Here is a 23,232-nt window from a genome sequence, read left to right on the forward strand (position 1 = left end):
TTTAAATATAAGATGCAAGTGAAATAAATTACATTAGGACTTGAAGTATCACATTTTATCTTAACTTTGTTATGTATATATTATATCTCCCACTTCTTGAGAACTTTGTCTTCCACTGAAAAACGAACAAAGCATAGAGTTCCTCTCCCTTGCCCAGCTTTCACACAAACCCACAGATCTTTGATGAAATTGCCTTTGCCTGGGCAGCCACAACTACTCCCATAACATGTGCTACATAGAGGCATAATGACCGAGAAGAAACGAGGCTGAGTCTGAAGCGCAGAACAACAGTAGTCATCACCTCCCGGTCATATTGTGAATTTGCATTTCACCCAAATTCCCTTCCTCCTGGTAGACTACATCAAGATTCTCTTCTCTCCCTTGTGATTTCAGAATTTCAAGAAGGTCTATAACTTTTCTCAGAATGAAATTCATTGTAAAATTCAAAGTGCTTTGACTTCCCCTGTTTGTGGTAGCTGCCTGCGAACACCTTTACCTTCCAATAGAACCTGATAAGACGCCTTTTTTTGGGAGCGCAGTCACAGTCACCTTTTACTGAAAGCCTAAGCTCTGTGCTGTTTGCTTCACATTTTCTGTAACTTCGTCCAGCAATGGAGTTGCATAGGTCCAGTTTACAAAGAAGTTGAAGCCTGAAGGAATTCAGCAATTGAGCCAAAGCCCCACAGCTAAGAGGTGACTGAGCTAAAGTCAGGATCTACATGTGTGCTAATCCTGAGCCTTGTCTTCTTCCGCTCTCTGGTGGGAGTTGGTGGAGAGTTTACATTTCTTGCTTTGCCTCTGACTGTCCAGCTGCTCTGAAGGAAAATTGCCTGTGCAATCGTTTTCACGATTTCCTGAAAGTAGAGTAATTGCTCCGGTCCCTCAGCTGCTCTTTATGGGCAGTGATCTTGAATTTGAAAGGACTCCATCTTTCCAGAATCTCAAGGTATGCCTTCATTCTAAGCCAAATTTAGCTTTAAGCTACCTTGTAAGACAAGTGTACTATCAGTACATGGTATCACCACTGGTTTCAAGATGGGAAATTGAAACACAGAGAAGTCACTATTCCTAGCCACTGCAGAAGCCTTGATTTGAGCCAGGCAGCAAGCACTCTTTGATTTAGCACCACTTCCTGGCAATTGAGAATATTGGAGAAACCCCATAGCCAGTGCTGAGCTCATTTCTTAATAACACACCAGGTTTGAAGGTTTCCCAGTGGTGGCTCTGAGGCGTTTTCCGACCTTGTCCATGATAATGCTATGCAGAAGGGGATCCAGGATTTTCCTGGAGAACCAAGCTGCTGGCTCTTGCACTTACTTTCATGAGTCTCTTCTCTGAGGACTCTGTGCTGTTGAGGCTCCACAAAGCCACCACCCCTGTTATCAGTTGTCAGAGGCAGGGCCAGGACTGGGGTCTTTGCAGAGATCCCAGGACAGAATCTCGGGCTGCTAAAGCCACTGGCCCTCCTTACAAGAAGAGCTGCCTGCTCGGTTCAGAACCTCCTCTTTCCACAGTTTGTAAACATGATCCAAATGGGAGCCATTTGCCTGCCCTCCACTGCCCCTGGTAGGTGCTGCCCCAGACAGGCTTTTCTTCCCTTTGTGAAAGAGAAGGCAGTATATTGTACATTTCAGATAAATATGCAGATAGTCATGTTCTGCCAAAATACCAGGCTCTCCACCCAGCCTCCCCAAATACATATCACTGTGAGCTCTGACTGCTGGCCCCCTCCCAAGCTGACCAGCGTGGTTCCAGGCCCCTTGCTCAGCTTTTGTTCTGTTATTCGCAAGTTGTGCACCCAAGAGACCCTGACATTCAGAAGCAGAGACTCTTCATGCTGTAACTCGCCTTCTTCACAGCAATTTAGACACTGTGTTTTGGGTTTTGATGTGTGTAAGAGCTTCATAACCAGCAGTATCCATTCTCATCCAGAGTTGTTTCCCAGTTTCTCTTCTATATTGACAGAAAGTTCTGTTCTGAAGCAATTTTCCAGTTCTTCACCATCTTTTCTCTAAAATCTACTTTCTAAAAACTTTGAGCAAGTTATAAACATATCAGAAAGAGATTAAAATACAGAGCATTTATTGCCAGAGATGGGGCTAAGGAAGGAATTGGAAAACATAATAGCAAAGTGTTTATTGAATAAATACTCTGGTCTGTATGTACTGTCTCTGTTATTGATCCATTTATTATTTAACAAATATTTATTTGATATCTGTATTATTTTAAAAGGCCAGGGACATTAAAATACTAAGGAAAGGATGAAGAAGAAGTTCACATATTCAGGGGAAAATTCAGTGGGGAAAGAGAAATTCACACATAAAAATACAGAATAGCACAGGGAAGCTGGGCAGCGGTAGAGGTTGATCAGGAAGACATGTTCACGGTGCATTGGCAGGTGTTCTGCTAAAGGACACTAAGTGGACATGAGAGAAGAGAGGCTTAGGTGACGGAGACACTGAGGGCAGGGGAGTGATGTGTGGACAACAGGAGGTAGGGTTTGAGGCAAACCTCGGAGAAGGACTGTTTTCCAATAGACGTGAATAAGGAGAATTAAGTGAAGGTGAAGAGATTTTGAAGAGAAGAGAACAGATGTGGCAGTCACACCATTTTAAGAGATGCTAAAAGGAAGCTCAGGGAGTTGGTCTTGAGTAACCTTAATCACCCTAGTGTGTGTGTGTGTGTGTGTGTGTGTGTGTGTGTGTATAATCTTTGCCTGTGAGAATTGAAAAATCTAGAACATTTTTAAATGCTCATTACAGAGGATGTGATTTGGAAGGATTTCCAAGGAAGAGTAAATCTGCTAAGTTCAAATAACAGAATGTCTTACAGATGCATCCCATCGTCCCTAGGGCTGGCCTCAAGCATGCTGTGGTGCAGTTCCAAGGAGAAAGTGAGAGCCTGGCACTGTGGGCATCAGGGAAGAAAATAAAAGGCCTAGGGAGCCAGGGGTAGAGGAGGGAGGATTTGAGCACACACTGACTCACCCTCCAAATGCCCATGACAGCCAGAGATGGAGTAGGACTGAAACCTGAGGCTAAGAGATCAGTCCAGATCTGCTATATGGGTGGCAGGAGCCCAGTGACTTGATCCATTATTACCACTTCCCATCATCTGTATTAGTAAAACCTGGAGTCAGGAGGCAGCCACTCCACTATAGGACACAGATGTCTTAGCTGCTAGGCTGAACACCCTCCCCAGAACCAGGTATCTAGAGGTGCTAGTGCTCCAGTAGCAGTAGCAGAGAGAATGAGCCAGAGTTCAGCCTGGGCTGGGGGAGGAGAGAGCCACAAGTGAAGATGTGAGCGGGGAGACCAGGAAGAGATTGGCAGATGAAGCACCCAAGTGTAATCCAAAGCTAGAAAGCATTAGAACTGTTGGTCCTTTGAAAGACATGGAGCCCCTAGAAGGGGATCAGGCAAGGAGGATGTGGTTAGCTGTGATCTCTAGGGCATATCCCTGTGGGCTAGGGACTGTTGGCTGCTTTTACCACTCAAACTTAGTCTCATTTGCAGAGTTTGGAGATTTTAATTAAACTTAATGCACGAACGCTTGTTGCACTACAGAGTCATACATTCGGGATACATTTCATGTTTCTTCAAGCATATCCATAGTCATGTTGCGGCATAAGACATTGAGGAGAATTAATTAATTAGATTCTGCCATCTTGGAAATGGTAAGGATTCCATGCAGTCTCTTTTTTCCTACCAGTCATAGCTTATAAGGGTTTCAGCCTTTAAGTTTTGCAAATTGTATGAAACTATCAATGAAAACTTAGTAAGTCACCCCCCCGTGCATCTGTTTTTGTGTGCTTAGAAAGCATAACATTTACTAACTCCTTATTTATTGTAACATACTTTCGGAAGCATAAATGCAAAAAGAGCAAGATATGAAAATAAATATAGAAGATCCAATATTTTCTCTCCATGCCCCTGCATCAGCTTGCTTGTTCCAGCTTGGCAAATATGTTTTAGTTTTCATTTTCTATAGTGTCTGAGTTTTTAACTAACCCATGCACTAGTGCTTATTACAGTGTGTGCATTGGGAATATATTTCGTGTTTCCACAAACATGGTCACAATCTTGTTGCTGCAAAAAAATTAAGTTTACAAAAGTCTGATAAAGGTAGGTTTTGGCATATGTGACGTTGATGATAAACAATACAAGGAGCTTCCAACCTTTGCTAACTACAAGTCACGCCCAATGTTAAGCAAGCAAATGCTATGGAAGCAAGCTCTACTAGTAACTGCTTAAATGAGAACCAGGCAGAGAATTTTTCCTCGAATGAAAAACTGTTGATTGCAGTCTTTGCACACAAGCAAACATATACCGATGACAGATCTAAAAATCGATAACCCTTAAACCTGCAAAATATGTATAGAATATAAATTTGTGCAAAGCACTCAATTGAGAATTGTTTATAAGTAAATGTAGTCCATCTTGTCGACATGTTTATGGTGTTTAAGTTGCACTTGATCATTTTATGGCCCACAAAAGATGGATTTGTACCAGCGAAGTCATTCAAAGGGAAAGAAGTAATGAATTTGCTTCTCAAAGATGTGCGGTAGTGATATCTTACATTCTCCCTGTCGAAGAAAATAATGGAGTCTTCTCCCTACTCTATTTGTTTTATCTTATTTCTCTCCCCTGTGCATCAATTTTCTGTCTCATTCCTAATTTTAATAGCACTTTCATATGTTTTGCTTCTCTGTGTATTTTTTTTTCCTGAATTTCACATGAGCCACTTCCCCTGCTAGGTGTGATGTAGTTCCATTATGGAGATGGCACCTGACTCTTCTCCTGTGAAGGGATCACATCTGGTTGCCTTTACTGCCATTTCTGAGATAATTGCTGGTGACACTTCTTCATCATCATCATCCTCAACTTGTTTACATGTGGACAGACAAGGGGACATTTGAATGGGTTTTATAGAAAAAGGAACACCTGAGCCCTTCTAATCTCTGTATTAACCTGAATTCAGGTGAAAAAAAAATCACAGAATTGAGGAATTTGGAAATATCTTTAGGCCTGGCTTTAAAGTTGTGCTTTAAGCAGATTGTATATTGAGTGGAACCATAGTTTCAGCCTGTTAAGCAGCAGCTTACAACACTGACATTTCATGGTGGAGTGCAGGATTTTCTACCTCCAGTAGAGCTCTCTGCTGATGTGCCCGAGAAAGCAGTGGATGATGGCCACAGCACTTGGGCCCTTGTCACCCACGTGGAGACCTGGCTCAGGAGTTCCCAGCTCCTGACTTCAGCCTGGCTCAGGAGTTTAGCAAATATTAATCTCCACAGTGAGAGTCTACCCACCCGCATCCCAGTTACCAGCAAAGGTAGATGGCCTAACATTAAGTGTACATTAGTAATTATTATAGAAATTAATTTGTGCAACATTACTTTTGTAATTACTTTTTACAATGTTGCTCTATTCGTGTTATCAATTAGTTAAGGAATCATGGAGAAGTGTAAGAAATGGTTCTCCAGAGGGAACAGGAGGTAGCCATGAGGAAGCTGCCAAATGAGGGGTTATGGTCTGTATACCCCTCTTGAGGCTAAGCATTGTTTCTGAATAAGTAGGTGTGAAGGAGACCCACAACATGTAGCGTGCTAGCAGAGTCCCAGGAGAAGTTGAGCCTGGCATTCAGCCATCACACCTGAGGACCACCCTGACCTGGACAGAGCTGGAGTACCAAGGCAGAGTCACTGAAATCTGTGTGTGAGTTTCTTAAAATACCAAGGAAGATATGGGATGAAAGGAATGCCACTGCCTGGGTTGTGCCAGTGATGTCATCCTTGTCCAGTATTTTTTTTTTAATGTATGCTGTAGGCACAGTGTTGATGGATTCAGGGAATCCCCTTCTTTGTTAGTGCTGGACCCCTTGGAATCACCAAGGTAGCACACAGGGATCCTTCTGAAACCTTTACTGACCTTATTAAGTTCACTTCCAAGAGTACATATATATATATATATATATATATATATATAGATATAGATCTAGATCTATATATATATATATATATCCAAAATCTTGCACAGGCTTGGCCCTCCATGCCTCAGGCCATCTTTCTTTCTCTTTCCTCTCTGCTCCACTTGCATACACTGTGGTGGCATCTCATCTTCCATTATAAGCACTGGGGGAGGTATCAAGAAAGCAGAGGAAGTGAACTGGAGGTTTTTGCAGGAGCTCTTGTGGGTAGGGATTTTACGTTTTTGTCATTCTCTTACCCTTCTGTGCTCAAATTCCTTGTTATCTACTGCCAAGGAAATCCCTTGGCTGTGTCATGGCCTCAACAGTATTTGGTAAATGTGATTGATTATAGGAGTCTGTACCCTTTACAAAGACACTGTCCTGAGGCTACTGTGGGAAAGAGGTTCGGTATCTAAAATTGTGGAGTAGGTTTGAAATATCAGCTGACTAATGAAAGAGTTCAAAAATTGATTCAACTTTAATGACCTGTGAAAACAACAGAGAGAAAGGAATTATAGCCGCACACATGTGCCATATCTTGATCTGTTTGAGGCTTTGTTGAAGTATTTTTTGCCCAGAAAGGCAGGACGGAAAAAATCTGAAGAGAGCTATGCTAGCTCATTGTCACTTAGAGCCAGACAAGTGCATCGTGGGCCCGTCTCCTGTATCTGCTAAGGATGCCTGTGTTGTGTCAGTTCTTCTTCCAGTTGGCCACACTCAGTAGACACACATCGCAGCTCTCCCAGAACATAAATATACTTGCATTCAGGAGGAGAAGCCAATCCACCCCCAGCCCCCGAAAAAAAAAAAAAAATCACACTGCATTAGTAAATCTAGACCCTGTTGGGAAGTCAGGAATTCTAATTCAGGAAGAAAAGTAGTGTGGAATGGGGAAGAGTGGGTACAAATGAAGGATATCAGGGAAGGTATCACTAAGAAAGTAGCAGTTTAATAAAGACTTAAAGGAACTGAAGGTACTTGTCCTCTTTCCAGAAGGAAGAAAAGGCAAATACAAAGTCGCTGTGGCGTGTTTTGATATGTTCTGGAAGAGCTGGGATTCTAGGGTGAGCAGCGGGTAGAATGGTCAGAGATGAGGCTGGGAAGGGGACGGATCTCATAGTTGCTCATAGGCTGGGAAAGGAAGTTGAACTCTCCCTGAATGAAGATGGCCTATTTAAGCAAAGAAATAATCCCACCTCATTAGTTTTTTTTTTTTTTTAACAAGATCACTTTGGATGCTGTGAAACAGAAAGATGACAGTCGTGGCCAGGGGGACCAGGGTGTAACCAATGAGACCAGCAAGGAGACTTGAAAAAGAATCTCAACAAGGAATGATGGTGCTTGGGGGTAATGACATCAGAGCTGGTATATGGTGGTCAGATTCTCATTGTACTTTAGGATTTTGGCCAAAAGGAAATGCTTGTCAATTGGGTATGAGGAGTGAGAGAGGAACTGGAACATTAGAATAATGCTGTTGTTTTTATGAAATGGAGAAGACAAGTGGATTTAGCTGAGATTAATTTTGCTAAGTGTGGCCTAGTTAAGTTTGGGGTGTGTGTGTATCAGCCATCTGAGTAGGCAGGCATATCAGGTAGGCAGAGGAATGCATGAGTCTGGGCTCCAGGGAGAGGTATGAGCCTCCAGGGAGCTATCAGCATGTAAATTTGAGCTAAGATATGGGATGAGATCACCAAAGGAGTAAATGCAGGTAGAAAATAAAGCATGTCCAAGAATTAAATACTTTGATGTTTAAAGGCCAAGGAGATGAGAAATCCTGGCAAAGAAAACTAGAGTAGCTGGAGGATATAGCCACCTATAAGCCAAATTAAAAAAATATATATATACATATATATATATATGTATATGTATATTTTGAAGTGTTGAAGCCCTCTCGTGCTTCCTCACAGATCAATTAAGGACTAACAAATGGATTTAGTAATATGGAGGTCATTGCTGACCTTAGCATGAGTTCAGGTTGCAGTAGTCTGGATGGATCCACGTGGAGTCAAGCAATATTAGTAGAGAATAAAAAGGAATGTTTTAATGGAAAGGAAAGAAACGGAGTGATAGCTGGCAAGGAAGAAGATGTCAAAATTTCAACTTAAGATGATAGAAAGAATAACTGGTTTCAATGCTCATGAGCAAAGCACAATAGGCAGGGGGAATGTGTTGGCACAGGAAAGAGGAGGTGGTTAACTGCTTGAGGACAGGGGTTGAATCCAGTGTGTGAACTTACCCAGCAGCACTGATGTATCACATGCTAACTGACAGGAGGAGGGATGACGTAATTACAGGACCCAGTAGATGGTATCACCAAATAGACCTGACTGATGTTGTTTGGGAAAATGTTCTTTGGATTGTTTCTTTTCCTTAGTGAAATAAGAACTAAGACTGTCTGTTGAGAGTAAGGAGAGGAAAGAGGTGATGAAGGCTCGAGAAGAAAGACAGGAAAGTTACTTAGTAACAGAGGAGTGGACGGAACTTGAACATGCAGTGTATCTGGTTGGTGTCATCAAAGACTTCAAAATGCGACTCGTATGCTTGGTGGTGTTTCTGTCATTGTGCTGAGCAGGCACGGGCAGCAAGTCCGCAGACCATGGCATGAGCAAGGGTTGCGGTTTTGCTTCTTCCAGGGTATTTCAAGAATAGAACGAAGGGATTTAAGGTTAACAGGAATGTTTATGACAGTTGCCCAGGGTTTTCAAGTTAAATGATTAAAAAAAAAAATCAGAGATTGGTATGTTTTATAATCTGTGTGATTAATACAATCACCAGGAATCATGTAGGGGAACTCTAGCATTGAGTCAGATGACAGTGAGCAGAAACCAGAGCCCAAAGATGTGGGGAAGTGATGAGAGGGCGGGTCACATGGCAGGGTCTGCAGGCCTGAGCTTCCGAGATGAAGGGTCTTGCGGAGGACAGAGGAGCAGTGAAGGTGGAGTGAAGAGCAAGAACATCTCCCCACCTCGTTCTGGTGGGAGGAAAGTAGGGGATGTGATTCCTTGGAGGGAGTCAGCTTTGGGTTAGAACAAAGAGGAAGGGGAGGAACAGGAGCCAATAAGAGGCTGAGCATCTGGGGGTTTGGCTATCGACCGATGATGTGTCCCAGGGGTACAGTGGAAAGGTTTCAGAGAAGGAGAGTCGGAAAGTACCAGAGTGTAAGGAGTATGGGAAGCCTGGACTTCTTGGGGTGACTTCACGTGGAATCCAGTGTGGGTGCGGCATGCCTTCCTTCCGTTTTCTTCCTGGGCTGTCCTGATCACCAGGAGTCATCAGTCACGTGGGAAGGTCAAAAGGCCTAATGGAATTCCTGTTCTCTCAGACACCTGCTGTGTGTCCAGCTAGGACTGTGAGTGGCTGTGCTGAGGGGCAGCCCCCACCCTGCTGATCATGCTGGCCTTGCTCGTGGTGCCTTAGTGGATCTTGAGAAAGAGGCAAGCTAACCCGCAGAATTTCCAGCAGCAGGGTTTCCCAAGCCCCAGCAAGACTTTCATTTCCGCCTTAAAAGCAACCACAGCTGCAGAACACCTGTGCTATTGTTTACCTAATGACTCTCAGTAAATACTCTCACCGTTGCTTTCTCATAGAAACATTTTTTTTTCATGGAAACTCATGAGAGGAAGCCTGTCACAATTAAAAAGTTAACTATAAAAATGAATACAGAACTAGAATGATGAAAATTTAAAATGTGCGTCTTTGTTTGCTCCCCAGTCATCTATCTCATTTGCCACTTTGGGAAGTTAGTGAACCAGAGAATGGCTGGTTCCTGAGGCTTGCTCCTGCTCACAAAGCTGCCACCTGCGGCTTCTGCTTCCCTCCTGACACCCCCGCGATTGGCATGCAGGGCATCCAGCCAAGCTGTGTGCTGAAGAGGAGCTAGTGCAGATGGAGATGCCCTTTTCAGGTCATAGCTGTGCAAAGGCCCTAAGGTAGGACAGTACACTTGTATCCATGGAGTGCAGATCCCTAAGGGGAGGGGAGACCTAAGTTGAGGCTGATGCAGGCAGTGTGTACTGGGTCTTGTTTTAGGGCCAAGAGTTTATCTACTGGAATTCCTTAAGGAAGAAGATGACATGATCAGATTTGGTTTTTAAAAGATCCAGCCCTCAGGCTGAGAAAGCAAGAGGTGGGCCCAGCGTGGTAGCCTAGCGGCTAAAGTCCTCGCTTTGAATGCACTGGGATCCCATTTGGGCACTGGTTCTAATCCCAGCAGCCCCGCTTCCCATCCAGCTCCCTTCCTGTGGCCTAGGAAAGCAGTTGAGGACGGCCCAAAGCCTTGGGACCTGCACTCGTGTTGGAGACCTAGAAGAAGCTCCTGGCTCCTGGCTTCAGACTGGCGCAGCTCTGGCCATTACGGTCACTTGGGGAGTGAATCATCGGGTGGAAGATCTTCCTCTCTGTCTCTCCTCCTCTCTGTATATCTGCCTTTCCAATAAAAACAAATAAATCTTAAATAAAAAGATTGCAGGAGGCAAAAATGGAAGTGAGTGACTTGGAGAGATTCTCTCAGTATCCACATGAGATGTAATGACCTCAGGTGAGGTGCAGGTGACAGCAAAGGATGGGCAAGAAGAACCCCAGGAAGTGAGAGAGCAGGCCCTGTTCCTGACGGAAGCCGAAGGTATTCGAGGAGGGAGGTCAGGTGTGTATTCAGCATCTCTCTGACTGATGTGTCTTGGACCTTGGTGGTGAAATGCACAAGATGGGAGGCATCCAAGCTGGCCCTGGGAGGGGAGGGGTTGTATGCGGGACACTTTAGACCAGTGGACCTGGCGCTGACCGAGTGATGTTTAAAGAAGGATGGCTCCCAATAGGGTACTTAGGTCTTGGTTACAGGAAAAAGGTGGGAAGTAGAGATGGGAATTTGTGAGTCATTAGCCTGTGATTTAGGTATGATTGTAAAGTTCAGTACTGTCCACCAACCTCTCCTTGTCAAGTCAGTGTGTGATACTTTCTACTCAGTCTGATAGGTAAAGACTGCATTAATGATTATATCTCTGAAAATGACAAAATGCACTGTTTTGTTTTTATAGTAATAATCAAATGCAGTGATTTTCCCCTCCTTTTTCCTTTCTTTGTCCTCCTTTCCCTCCTCCTCCTCTCGCCTCCCCAGCCCCTCCCTTACTTTCTCCCTCACTTTTTCTTCCTCTCCTCCTTCCTCCCACTCTTCTTCCTCCCACCCCCTCCTCCAATTCTCCATCTGTCATTGCTCGCCCACCTGTCCACTGTGGTGGACATCTTATGACCTTCAAGTGACATTTCGTATGGGTACATCACTGGAGCCAAAGTTCATTCTATGGGACTTCCTGTCTACAATCCCAAGTGTGAGGGTCAAGGGACAGATTTTATAATCAGTTAAGAAATGACCACCTACCCCTCATTTTACTTGAGCACGAACTGCTGATAAGATTTGGGAGTCAAAGGTATATTCTAAAGTGGAGTGCAGTTATCATTTATGAATCCTATTTGTGCAACTAGATTAATATTTTCAATTCTGGGAGATCTCACATGTTAATTATTTTTGTTCATTTTCATTGAATTTTATATTATGTTTGTGCATTTTTAGTTACTTCTAATTAATGCTGATTCATTTTGATTTTCCTGGTTCATAGATCACTGTCCTAGATGAGACATGGACTGTATTCAGGCGTTACAGTCGATTTCGAGAGATGCATAAAACACTGAAGTTAAAGTATGCAGAGGTAAGTTACAAATTAGTATCTTCAATTAAGAACATTCATCTTATAAATTAAATGAACTGATTGCATTAGCGATGCCCCCTTTCTTCCTTCCTCCCTCTCATCCTCCTCTCTTTTCTCTTTTTCTTTCTCTCTTTTGTTCACTATTAGCTTGTAAATAATTAGCTTTAATAATTTATCTATCATAGGTAATTTTTAAACATCTTTCCTTTGGTATATTCCTATTATATGTGATTTACACATTTTCTGAAAACAAGATTTTCAAAGTGAGAGTCAATCAGAGTATATGAACTCCATCCTTTTCATAAATCGTATTTTATGATTAAATAAACATTTTCATAAATTTACAACCTTTCAGCTGTATGACTTGTTAAAATTAAATAGTAATATATTAGGCAGTATAGATTTGCCCTTTCCCTTTATTCTACAAAGAAGACTACATTAATGCTTAGATTTGTACTTAATCAGCAGTGAGATTTTAAGATTTGTCATTGAGCATGGAAGGGGGTAGATAATAAACATGGAATTATCTAGAAGCAGTGAAGTGTTTCATGCATCGTACTTATGTCCAGGCTGTATAGATAACACTAAATCTCTTCTTTTTGGACAAAGACTGGTTTTTTAAAAGTTACTGGAATCGTGTTCTTAGGACTAAGAAAGCCAGTTCTTTCTGAAATTTTGGTTTGAACTGAATACAAATCAATTATTATTCACTGTTTAGTCCATTTTCATTAATTGTTGCTTTCTAACACTGCTTTTATAGTATCAGTTGACATTGAAAAAGGTAATTTAGTTAAGGACTCATCTCAAATTTGGTGCATATTAAATAAACTGTTTCCTTAACATCCTCATGGCTTCTTCCCTTTTTTATATGTTATAAAATATAAAGAGAGATATTATTTTGTAAACAAAATTACGCTTTGATTTGAAGAAGGAGCTTGAGTTCATTTAGAAATAAACTATTTCTGAAAGTCTGCCATAAGCTATCATGGTAGTATTTAATTAAAATTCAAACATTCTGGTATGGAATGTAGTATAGCTTTCCCAAGCCAGTCTGTTCTCTTGGGAAATCTAGATTCTCTTGTTGGGTCTTAAAAAGAACCCACAACTGTTGAAAAGGACACAGGCATGAAGCACCACTCAAAGTGCAGGAACAGCAAAGGCCTTAGGATGGGGTCAAGTTCAGAGTGTTGCAGAAACCACAAGGCCTGCAGAAAGTGGTAGACTTGGTAGAAATGAAGGCTGAAGGGCTAGCATGTGGCATAACCAGTTAAACTGCTGTCTGCAGTACTGGCATCCCACATGAACACTGGTTCAACTGGTCTCTGCTCCACTTCCAACCTAGCTCCCTGTTAATACACCTGGGAAAGCCACAGGGATGGTCCAGGTGCTGGGGCCTCTGTACCCATGTAAGTAATCTTCATGGAGTTCCTGCCTCCCGGCTTCAGACTGGCCAGTCCTGGCCATTGCATCCATCTGCGGAGTGAATGAACAGATTGAAGGTTTCTATATATGTATCTATCTATCTATACCTTTGTGACTCTACCTTTCAAATAAATTTTTTTTTAAATGAGTATGGGGTGTAACTAAGGCCCTCTTCACACAGGGCGTTGAACTGTATTCTAAGTGCATAGAAAGACTACACCACATTAAACACAGTAAGAAATCATTCCAGTTTATGCTTTTTAAATATTCTTAAGTTTATATGAAGGGAACAAATGTCAGGCTGTTGAATGGCCATATAGAGAATGATTCTTGGGGTGGCAGAGAATTCAAATCCAAAGTTCAGTGTTGGACATGTAGACCAGATTTTAAATAACCATGAGGAACTAAACCTACAGTTTAAGGAGGAACCGCCTTATAGAAATGAAAGCCATTGTTTAGTTCAACTATAATTCAGAAAAAAATCCTTTTGTTTTTGTTTTGATTTCCATCTAAGTTTCCTTGTTGAAACCATTAAACTCACAGATAACTTCAACTCACAAAAGCCCCTCCTCCTTAAGCCAGGCTCTGAAGATGGTAACAGAGGATGAACCATTCTGTCAAGTTCAACTTTGTAACTTTTAATGACTTTGTTTTAAGGCCAGCACTATAGCTTAATAATGAAAGAGAATGCCAACACATGAGTGCATGTGTTCCAGGAGAAGAAATACTGCCAGTGGTGATTAAAAACCCTGTGGTTGAAAGGCAAGCTGGACTGAATACAAATTCTGGGGAGGATATGCTGAGGCCGCTGTGCCTTTCCACCCTTTTCCTTTTTCTTCTTTAAAATGGTTGATGAGCATGCCATGCCTGAGCGACCTTATTAGGCACAGTGTGCTGCTTTAACCCTTGCATGCAGAGCAGGTGGAGCACACCCAGCAGTCAGCAGCTGGAGCTCCCAGCCTGCCTCCATACGTGGAGCCTCCAGGCTCCTTCCCTCCAGCGTTCCACACAGCAGACACAATGTGCTGCTGTGATGTGCATTGACCACTACGTTGTAAAATGCCACAACCTGTTTCCCCCCCATCTAACTGTGCTTGGGTACCAGTTATCCAAGCTCCATCTCCTTACCATCCCCTCCCACGTCCCAGGGTTCACATCGGCTTTTCTGTAACTTTCATTGTGCCTTTCAGTCACTACCACTATGATCAGCCTCCTCACTCAGTGATTACCACGTGCTGTGTTCTATATCTTGCCAACACTGTCATCCTCATTTTATCAACAGATTCTGAGAGTGGGACTCAGGATAACTTACCTTATGAGGTGAGCAGGAGCCAGTGAAGAAACAGGAGGTGTGACTTCTTGTTCAGAACCAACGGTAGTATTAAAACGCAAGGAGCGGGGAGGAAACATGATCTCTGCAAATGTAGTAGCAGCGTGTCATTCCACGCCTAGATAGATCTCACCTCAATTCAGCAGAGCAGTGTTGCTGTTTGATCAAGGCAGAGCTGAGACATCAAGCTGAAAATATCAGCTGTGTTTTTTTCTTCTTTGCTATAAAGTTGGGTTTATGTGCAGCTCAGTTGCAAATAGTCTTGCTGATTGTTTGTGGGGATGTGAGACCAGCAACATGTTCTTTAGGTATTTGCCAATCATTGTTCTCATTAGTGCTCATATTACTACCATCACTCTCTGTATATACAATGCTGTGCACAGCTACCATATGTTCTATTTTGGCCTGACATCCTGCAGATCACTTAACCTGCTACGGATACAGCAGCTTCAGAAAACGGTAGATAGAGGTGGACCTAAAAATCTCCTCTCATGGGCACAGTTGCAGAGCCAAGTGGAAATGTGTTGTATTTTTCTCTCTCCTTTACTGGACTGACTGAGTTCATTATTTTCATCTAAGTAACCAACTCTTCCTGCTCTCTTACTTGAAAGGGTAACCAAATATTTGGCAATAATGTTCTTTTTAATGATGCATATTAAATTTGCCTAGTCATTGAAGGCTCTAACTTCTTTAATCAAGCAGAAAAAATACTGATGATCACACTAGTGTTTGAAATAGATAGAGTTTATGTTTGCTGATACAGAGAACCTTCAGTTTTTTTTTTTCTTTCAGTAATTTTTGCTCAAGTGAAAAATGACATGTTCATGGTAGAAGACTGACATTATTCAAAGACATATATGTAGAATGTGAACATTTGTCTTAATCAACCCCTCAAAGATACCCCTTTCCAGTGCTCACCAGACAGTCTCCTTTGGTACAACTCTATTCAGACCCACCTGACTCTCGTAGGCTGTCCCCAGCCTCGGGCTCTCTGGGAAGGATGGAACCACGGTGTGCCAGCAGGGTCAGAACTTTGAGAGGGCCTTCCAGCAATCATGGACAGTAACTCTTTCCTTGCTGTACCCGACTCGGGTGGGAGATCGCGTGCATGGAGGTGTGATCCACCTGGGCAGGTGAGATAACTACCCTGACCTATCATTTCCAAGTCACAGTTGAGACAGTATCTCTTGTAACCTCAGCAAAAACAGGATTTCCAGAATCCCTGAAAGAGGCGTGCTAAGTCACCTGTCACCTTGTTCTGTATGGCTTCCCATCACAGAACTTTTGTTCCCCATCTAGAGGCAGTTTATCAGTAGAAAGTTGTTTTTATCATGATTAATGCTGCCTAGTAATAGTTATAACTTCTGAAGTCTTATTGATGGGCATTTGAGTTGTTTTCAGGTTGTAGTATTGTGACAACCTCTCTGTGAACATTCTTAAACATAGATCTATGTCTTATCATCCATACGAAATAGTTTATTTTTCTGTGAAGAAAATTGATAATTACTCATAGTTCTTAAAGATCTACTTGGTGAAAATCCAAGGTCATGAATGAGTACAGAGAAGCCCAATAGGCTGCCAGGCCTGAAGGCTGTCTTCAAATGGCAAAGCCAGAATCCCTTCCCCACCTTGAGCAAGGTCTTCTAATCCCTCAGTGTGCTCCCCTTCAGGTATTGAATATCTCCTCCTAGCGAATGATCTGTAGGCCAGTGAAAGTCTTTGTGGGTTGCTTCTATGTCCTTGGGTGGCAAATCAGTTCTAACAGTAAGGAGCAATTGATTATCAGATGCAAGATGTCTTAGAAGAGAATAGAAGTAAAGTAGAGTCCTTGTAAGCAGAGTAAGGTTATGAATTGGGAGGGTAAGAAGTCCCTGGGTTCTATAAAACCATGGGGAATCAGACAGTGAGTATGGGGAAAAACAGAAGCCAAAGAAAAATGCGATTCATTGTTTAACATGCCATGACAGATTTTGTCTGTAAAAAAGGGAAACCAAGCTTTTGCCCTCTAATACCGAAGAATACATTGGCTGTGATTGTCAGTCATACACCAAGTGCTGTGTCCATTCTGTTTTCAGATTCTCTGTATGCGTAGGCAGAGTCCTCCCCACTGGAAGTGCTACATTATTCAGGGATCTCCAAATTGTTGTTTTATATTTTATTTATTCATTTTCCTTCATCTCTGTGGTTTCATCTGGAGTCCATTTAGATTTCCCCTTTTGTTTTGAGTTAATTTGTCCTGTTGATATACTGACATGTATTATGCAAGATAATAACTCCTTCTGGCTCTCGTTCTCTATTCCCCTTCATTGACCTTGTAGGGAATCTTAATCAAATTAAACCATGCAGTTTCAAATTCTGTAAAATGCTAATGCTACAGCCAATATGTAAAAGGCTGTGAGAAGCTCCGATAAAATGTGTTATTGAAAACAACAATGAAGTATTATGCAGCATCTGCTCAATAGCATGTCTTCCAAATTTTATCATGCAAATCAGTTCTGCAGTGCTCCGTATCTCTATGAAAACCATGTATTTTTGGCTCTATTAAAATCAGTGTAAACCTTTTAAATATCAATTGTACTAAATTCTCAGAGACAAAGTTCCATTAAGAGTTCTTTGTTTTCTATGAGGAGGAGGTAGAGTTTCTATTTGTGTCTAGAGGTTTACTTGTACGTCCAGATCACAGTCAGACAGAACCATCAGCTCAGCAATATGCTGGAAAGGAAAAAGGAGATTCTTAACATCCTACCTCTTTTACAGCCATTCATACTGGTAGCAAAGTCTAAGTGTCTCTTCTTTGCTTTTTGGATGACTGGTCTGCTGAGCTCTGAATGCATTTAGCAAAGTAAAGTGGCACAGGACCAGAAGATCAGAGGGCCACTGGGAGACCTGCTGCTCCTAGGAGGGCCAAAGGTGCCGACTGTTGTCTGACTCTTTAGAGCTCTTGGGCACATTTGACAAGGAGTCACTCCCTCCAAGTGAAAGCCCAGTAGGCACTGCTGCGGATCGAATGTTTGTCCCCTTGAAATCCGTGTGCTGAAATGTGATCCCAGAGTTGCTGGTGCTAAGACAGGCAACTAGGTTGCGATGCCAGTACCCTTGTGAGTGGGATCTGTACCTTGATTGAAGAGTTCTCAGGGAGGTTGGCCTGCACCTGCTGCCATGTAGGGACACAGAAAACCCTATTCCTCAGGAACAGGCTCTCCCCAGATTCCATATCTACTTTCACTTTGATCTTACCTTCTACTTCCAGAAGGTGGGTAATGAATTCCTGTTGCTTATGAAGTACCTAAGGTTAGTTACTTTGTTATAGCGGTCTGAAAGGACTCTCCTATAAGGAGAATCACTTCCGAGTGAAAGTGGTGAAGCTTCGGAATTGATCCTTGAGGGGGCCATTGCATAATGCTCCTGGCTAGGAGTGATTCCAGAGCAGGTTTCTGTTGGTCTTCCTAGAGTCAGGAGAATGAATTGTGCAAAGGGGACTTTTCATGTATGAAAATGCACCATCCAAACAAGTGCTAGGGGAGCATGTAGTGTCTCTGCAAAGAGCATCGAAATCACACGGCCCACACTGTGTTCCCTGCCTGCGTTGTAACTAACTGATCACAGTTCACGGCAAATCAGGGAGGCATTAGAGACCCTGAGTATCAAACACAATCAGCCTCAACCAGACTCATCTCTGCTGGGACTTTTCGCTGCAAAGCTGAGGGGGAAGATATATTGAGAGCCTTTGAGTAGAAATGGAAGATTGCAGTGTTAAAGTGGTTGTTGTGTCTTGCATCTGGCATTCTCTGGATACCTAGTAAATACCACTGAGAGGAAAGAAAACAGCAAGAGGTTATTTAATTTGTTTATGGACTTGCAGATTGAGCTGATTGAACCATTTCTCTCCTTCTTTATATTCTAAGTAATCCCCCATCCCCTTCACTCCTGTCAAAACAGCACAAAACAAAGAAACTGGCTAGTGGCCTTGTATTTGTCTTGGACAGCTATTAACCATCCATCAATGCAATGCAGTATTTCTAAACAGTTCTGTAACCAGCATTCCAAATTTCATATAAACATTGCACCCACCCATAGCCACAGTAAGCATCCAGTAAGCTCAGACTAATACAGCTATATAAATCCCTTTGCCCCCTTGAATGACTAAGCAGCAGACAGCTAAGTAGTCAAAAATAGAATGCTGCCAGCTTCCAGGCCAGGTCCACTGCCAGGGGTCCAGGTGTCTCACTGTGATTCACACCACACCTTCCCTCCAGTGGGTCGGAATAGTGTTTGAATCACTGCTGTTAAGGGTAGAGGAGCAAAGAACATCCCAGTTATTTTGGGAAACCTTCTCAAAATATGTGGAGCAGGCCCCAAACTGAGAGATTCTGACCCACTGGCTTTCATGGGGACCCAGCAGTATGTAGTCAGGGAACGAGCCTCTCCCAGAGTATGCTGTCGGCCTGTGCAGGCATCTGGGGAGTATTAGTTGCTTTTCTATTATTGTACATCACTAAATCTAAAAGCTGATTCCACTGGCAAATAATCGTGCCAAAATTATCAATGAACTAGCTCAAACTCAGACAAGGAAGAATTGTTGTCTCCTTGGCCACCAAAGACATGGACTTGCATCACACTTTCCCTTGCAGCAAGCAAGAGACCTCAGCAGCAATGGGCTTGCCACTGTCTGCACACCGTAAGATGTCTCTACTCCACTGGGTGACCCAGGGTTTTAGCTTAGAAATAAGGAATCAGATATCTAGAGAAGTCACACTAAGACTTGTGAACCTGGGGAAGATTCCTGTGTACTAATTCCTGGCACCATATAATTGGAGCCTCATTCTCCATGGCTGTGTTCACTGATGAAGGGGAGATTTACAGAATGCTCCATGTCAGGCCAAAGATAAGGAAGTCTAAAAATCTCTTACTTAGTAGGTCCCCAGGGATGATACATAACTAGAGTCGTATTTCTTCTGTTGAATGTCATTGTGACGACAAAACCCTGTCAGGTTTCAGCTCTTGCAGAGATTGTCATTAGTAAGAAATGGGAAGTGCAAGCATTTGAGTTAGTCCAACTACATACTTTTGCTTTAAATTGAGATGCATAATATTCAGATCTTGAGTGTTTCTCAACACTTCTTTGAAAAATGGATGCAGCATACATGAATGTCCTCAAATCTGTTTTCACTGGCTCATGCTTGAATATACTTGACACTGACTTTGAGAAGAGCGAGACTTTATGTTACATTCTTTCTACCAAATATAGCTGGAAGTTGGCATGGTCTGAGCTGCATTTTCAAGCCTGACTTTGTACGTAGGATGACTTTGAGTTCTAGCACTCCTGTGACAACTGGAGTCACACTCCTGTGTCTGCTGGTGACTGATTACCAACTGCTTCACATGGCTCACCAAGAAAGGCTCATTGGCTTGAGCATGTATTTCATGAGGGTCTAATGTGTGTTGGGTCCTGGCCAGCCACAGAGCAGGTGCTCCTGAGTGGCATGTGGTATGGGCCCTGGTTATCCTCTCACAGGTCTGAAGGCGGCTGATTGCTCCATCCATAACCCAGCTTGTCCTGAAGAGTTGCAGCCTCGTGCCACAAACAAATCAGACTTGGAAGAGGATTGTTTGTTTGTTTGTGAGTGTATTTCTCGTTGACAGCTGTTTCTTATAAGGCCTTGGGAGCTGCTGTTAATCTCAAGTAGTCAGAAATGCCTCCATCTAGTAGGCTGTGAGAATTACAGCAGCCTTTTGATGAGTTTTCTTATTTGCATTTCGCAAAAGCTGGAGTAGCTGAAATTTACAGCCACAAACCTGCAGGGTTTGGGTGTTCCAAAAGCTGCTGCGTAGCTGCTGGTACATGTACTAGTGCAAGACAAGTATTGCTGATTTGGCCAATTAAAGTGCCACACTCTAATCTTCAAAAGTTAAGTGCAAGTTAGGTACCCAAATATCACAGAAGTAAGGAAAATGACTAAAAAATGAGGAATGAAAATGACTTTTACCAGATGTTAACAGAAGTCAAATGTTCTTTTAATTGGTAAAGACGTCACAGGTTTGTTAGCTTTCAGTTTTACTTGAGTGACTTATACTCCTGTTTTACCTGTTTAGTTGTTAAAGAAAATCATAAAAAGTTGGGAAATTTTTTATTCCTCATTTAAATTTATCTTCTGTACTATAGGACTGCCATTTTTTATATCCAAAGTAATAATGATGCCATTGATTAGAACCTGTGCTGTTGCCTCCCAGTCCACCCCATTATTCCAGGGTCTAAATAACTTAAAAAGTGAACCTGACCAAAAGAGAAAGGATTTTAATGAAAGTGGACTTTGCCATTGCATTTAATTTGTCTTCTTGATGGTAACAGGCTGGCTGACCCCTCTTGTTATAACGTAATAAACATTGAAGTCAGGATTTAAGCTTGATGACTCAGAAGAAGAAAATGGGCTGTGTCAGTTCCCTGGATATCAGAAAGAGAGTACTCAATGTGTAGATGAATACCTGCTCTGTCTAGGATCTTGCAGAGATAGTACAGTGCCAGCAGAGAGCATGTTGAATGTGTTCCTGACATTCACATGCATATAGCTGGCTAACCAGAGAGAGGGAAGAATGGATTCAAACTGCTTCTGTTTTTCCAAACCTGGGATTCACAAATAGTTACATAAGAATGACTATGCCAGTTTTAAGTCGTTACGAGTTGTCTTGTTGTACTTTGTTGATAATTCATATAAATCTGCATTTAAATGCAAAAATTAAAGGCTCCCTTGTTGATCATCCAAAATGAGCCTGATTCCTTAGGTTTTTTTTTTTTTTTTTACTTTCACACACAGTGAGAATGAGAAAGACAAATTTCATGGGAAGCCAATTCTCAAAATTATTGATTTCATTTTTCTAATGGCTTTATTGTAGTCCTTTTATCTTTAGAATATGTTTTTACTTATGAAATCGCAAAATAAGCTTGCCATTATGTTTCTCTTAGGCCAACAAAATGTGATATTTTAATCCTCATTTGTTCCTTATGTTTTACTCTGCATAATCAAATTTCCTAATTATGCAAAGTAGGCCATAGGGCTGTTGTTAAACTTTCTTCCAACATTCTTGTCTCTCCCACAGATATCCAATTTATTCGACCTCACTCATCGTTTCTAACTTTAATATACAGTTTTCCCAAAAGAGCTCAGATGTCTGTGCCATTTCCCACTCCTGCTGTAAGGATAATGGCTGTAGCAGGAAAAGATGCCACTTCGGGCTTTTCTCATGAATACTGCATTTTGATTTGAATCTGTCCGTTTTCTGTTCTGTAACCTCTTGGGAAGGAACAGGTTTCTGGGGCAAGCATTTAGCCTCGTGGTGAAGGTGCCGTCAAGTCACCTGTACCCCACATCGGAGTACCTGAGTTTAATATCTAGCTCTGACGTCTGATCTCGGTTGCCTCCTGGGAGGCAGTGAGTTCCTGCCATCCACATGGGAGACTTGGTGAGTCCCCAGAGGGCCCTGGTTTCAATTTGGATCCAGTTTTTATGGGCTCCTGGGGGTAGTGAACCAGTTTATGAGAGCTCTGTCTCCCTACCCCTCAAAAAAAAGGGGGGCAACATGTTTCTTATTGCTCTTAGGCTCCATTTTTTTTTCCTACTCGCATCTGAGACTTCAAAAGGTCTCTGAAGATTTTACAGAAAGTTAGTGTATTGCTCAAAAGCAATATAACATACCCAAGAGATAATGGGTAAAATATTTCCATGGTGTCAGAGAGCTGCTTCGAACTCAGTGTTAAGGTATTTTAATTGTCAGCACCCAAGTTACAGAATTTCAAAGCTGCAAGGAAACTTAAACACCTTTGTTCAATCCTGTCACTTTAACGGATGATGAACTTGGAGCTAGAGACGTTTCATACATTGCTCAAGATTATACAACCAGTTCTGTGCTGAGCTGAGATTTGAAATCGGATTGCCCCAACATCCCAGGTTATTAAAAGAAAAAGACATATTGTGTTAATTTAACTTCCATTAAATGTATAGAAAGAATAATCACTTTTTTTTACTGATTCTATAAAAATGATGCATGCTCATTTATAAAAATTGCACAGTATACAAGGAAAGAAGAGAAGCAAGCAACAGATTACCTGCAGGCCTCTAAATATAAGTAATGTCACCACTTAACATTATTTTAAGTGCCAAAATGGATAGGCACAGATGAAAGGATGGATATATAGATTGTTAAAAAGAAATTAAAGGGAGAGAATATAGAAAAGGAATGAAATAGCTATAAAACATTGTACACGTCTTCAATGTGCTACCTTTTAAATGCAAACATTAATTTTACGTGCACTTAACAGAAGTGAAAGAAAATGAAAACTAAATTGCTGAACTCCAATTTTTTCCATACAAAATATATCATCCTATGAAACATATATGACTTTTAAAAGAAGGGTTTTTTTTTCAAGTATGGAAATGTTAAAGTTACTAGTTTTCAAAAGATGTGTTTCTCATTTATAAATTATTAACTTTATGTGCTCTCACCTCCCAAGTTTTTAGGTGGTTATTTTAACCTTCTCAGGATAACGGCATGGGAATGAATACTGACTCGGCAGTGAAGATGGCCCTGGGCGTGCCTGAGCTGGGCTTTGTTTGAGTCCTGACTCGGCTCCCAGTTGCAGCTTCCTGCTAATATACATCCTAAGGGCACAGCGATGGCTCAGGTACGTAGGTTCTTGCAACCCACGTGCAAGACTTGAGCTGGCCTCCTTGTTCCTAGCTTCAGCCTGGCTCAGTCCCCACTGCCGTGGCCCGATAGAGCGAGTAAACCTACAGATGGGAGGTCTCTGCCTCT

General features: G+C 42.1%; 1 protein-coding gene across 2 annotated transcripts in view; it reads left to right on the plus strand.

The window, feature by feature from the left end:
- KIF16B (kinesin family member 16B) overlaps positions 1-23,232 on the plus strand; it is a 245,044-nt gene that overhangs the window by 182,459 nt on the left and 39,353 nt on the right. For both annotated transcript variants that reach the window (XM_058679737.1, XM_058679738.1), the window contains one exon: positions 11,583-11,672. In XM_058679737.1, coding sequence (XP_058535720.1) covers positions 11,583-11,672 — 90 coding nt within the window. The remainder of the gene's footprint in view (positions 1-11,582; positions 11,673-23,232) is intronic.

This window comes from Ochotona princeps, chromosome 22, assembly GCF_030435755.1.
Source record: "Ochotona princeps isolate mOchPri1 chromosome 22, mOchPri1.hap1, whole genome shotgun sequence".
Lineage (NCBI taxonomy): Eukaryota > Metazoa > Chordata > Mammalia > Lagomorpha > Ochotonidae > Ochotona > Ochotona princeps.